This window comes from Cyprinodon variegatus, unplaced genomic scaffold (genome assembly GCF_000732505.1).
Source record: "Cyprinodon variegatus isolate N-32 unplaced genomic scaffold, C_variegatus-1.0 Scaffold1179, whole genome shotgun sequence".
In the NCBI taxonomy this organism is placed as follows: Eukaryota; Metazoa; Chordata; class Actinopteri; order Cyprinodontiformes; family Cyprinodontidae; genus Cyprinodon; species Cyprinodon variegatus.
Window position 1 is genome coordinate 26,698 of NW_015151632.1, and position 1,019 is coordinate 27,716.

The following is a 1,019-nucleotide window of genomic DNA, read 5'->3' on the forward strand; positions in this document are numbered from 1 at the left end:
GGAGTGATCCTGTTCATGTTGGTCTGCGGCCAGCCGCCATTCCAGGAAGCCAACGACAGCGAGACCCTCACCATGATCATGGACTGTAAATACACGGTGCCCAGCCACGTCTCCAGCACCTGCAAACAGTGAGTCTTCTTCTCCTTTTAGTCGCTCTGGGTCCACTTTATGCAGGAATCAGAACAAATCAAACACTTTATTTAGCTGAACTTTAGCGTTTTTTGTCTGATTATTATAGAAGGAAACATCGCTTTGTCCAAGAGACTGAAGCAAAGCAGCATGATCAATGATCACCTTGGTGATGAAGATCAATAGCTAGTGAGCAAGATAATAACTGTCCCATTCATGTAGTAATAACAGCATAAGCAAATACTTCAAATGTACAAATATATTTTAGAAACATGACACAGGGTTTGAAGATTAGAGAATGATGACGGTTGAAACTGCTGACAGGAAGCAATGGATCTAAAGAAAGGGGGAGAGACGGACAGGAACCATTTGAAGCTTTCTAGGAACTCTGTGCTCTGATGAATGAAAATACGTCATTAAGTACAAGAGGAGAAAGAGGCGAGGAGACTCAACCCAAGAGAAGGAAAAATCAAATCCATCCAAATTTACATTGATAATCTATTTGATGATGGGATCAGTAGTTTTTGGGAATTGTAATATAATTAGGAGCCAAATTTGTGATTTAGTTTTTTCCGTACCCCCCCAGAGAGAGATCTGGGAAGTCTGTCAGTTTTTTGTTTTTTCTTCATAAAGAGGTGAGCTACTCCTACCTGCTCTATCTGCTCCTTGTTCTGTGAGGTTTAAAGAGGATCACTACTTTATCTGTTTTCCCTCCTCCTGAACTCCTATCATTCCGTAAAAGTTTAAAAACAATCCACTGGACTTGGTTTCCAAGATTTGAAGACGTTCCTCCACCTCTCCAGGAAGCTTTCAAATGTCTGGATCCGCAGTGAGTTTGAGTCTTATATAGACAAGGTCTTGTATCGCTTGGAAACATGCAATTAGAAACC

The 1,019-nt window shown here is 41.1% G+C and overlaps 1 protein-coding gene across 1 annotated transcript in view; it reads left to right on the top strand.

Moving 5' to 3' along the window:
* LOC107101967 (SNF-related serine/threonine-protein kinase-like) overlaps positions 1-1,019 on the top strand; it is a 27,341-nt gene that overhangs the window by 12,755 nt on the left and 13,567 nt on the right. The window contains 1 exon segment of the mRNA XM_015401068.1: positions 1-128. This exon segment is cut by the window's left edge and continues 4 nt beyond it. Coding sequence (XP_015256554.1) covers positions 1-128 — 128 coding nt within the window.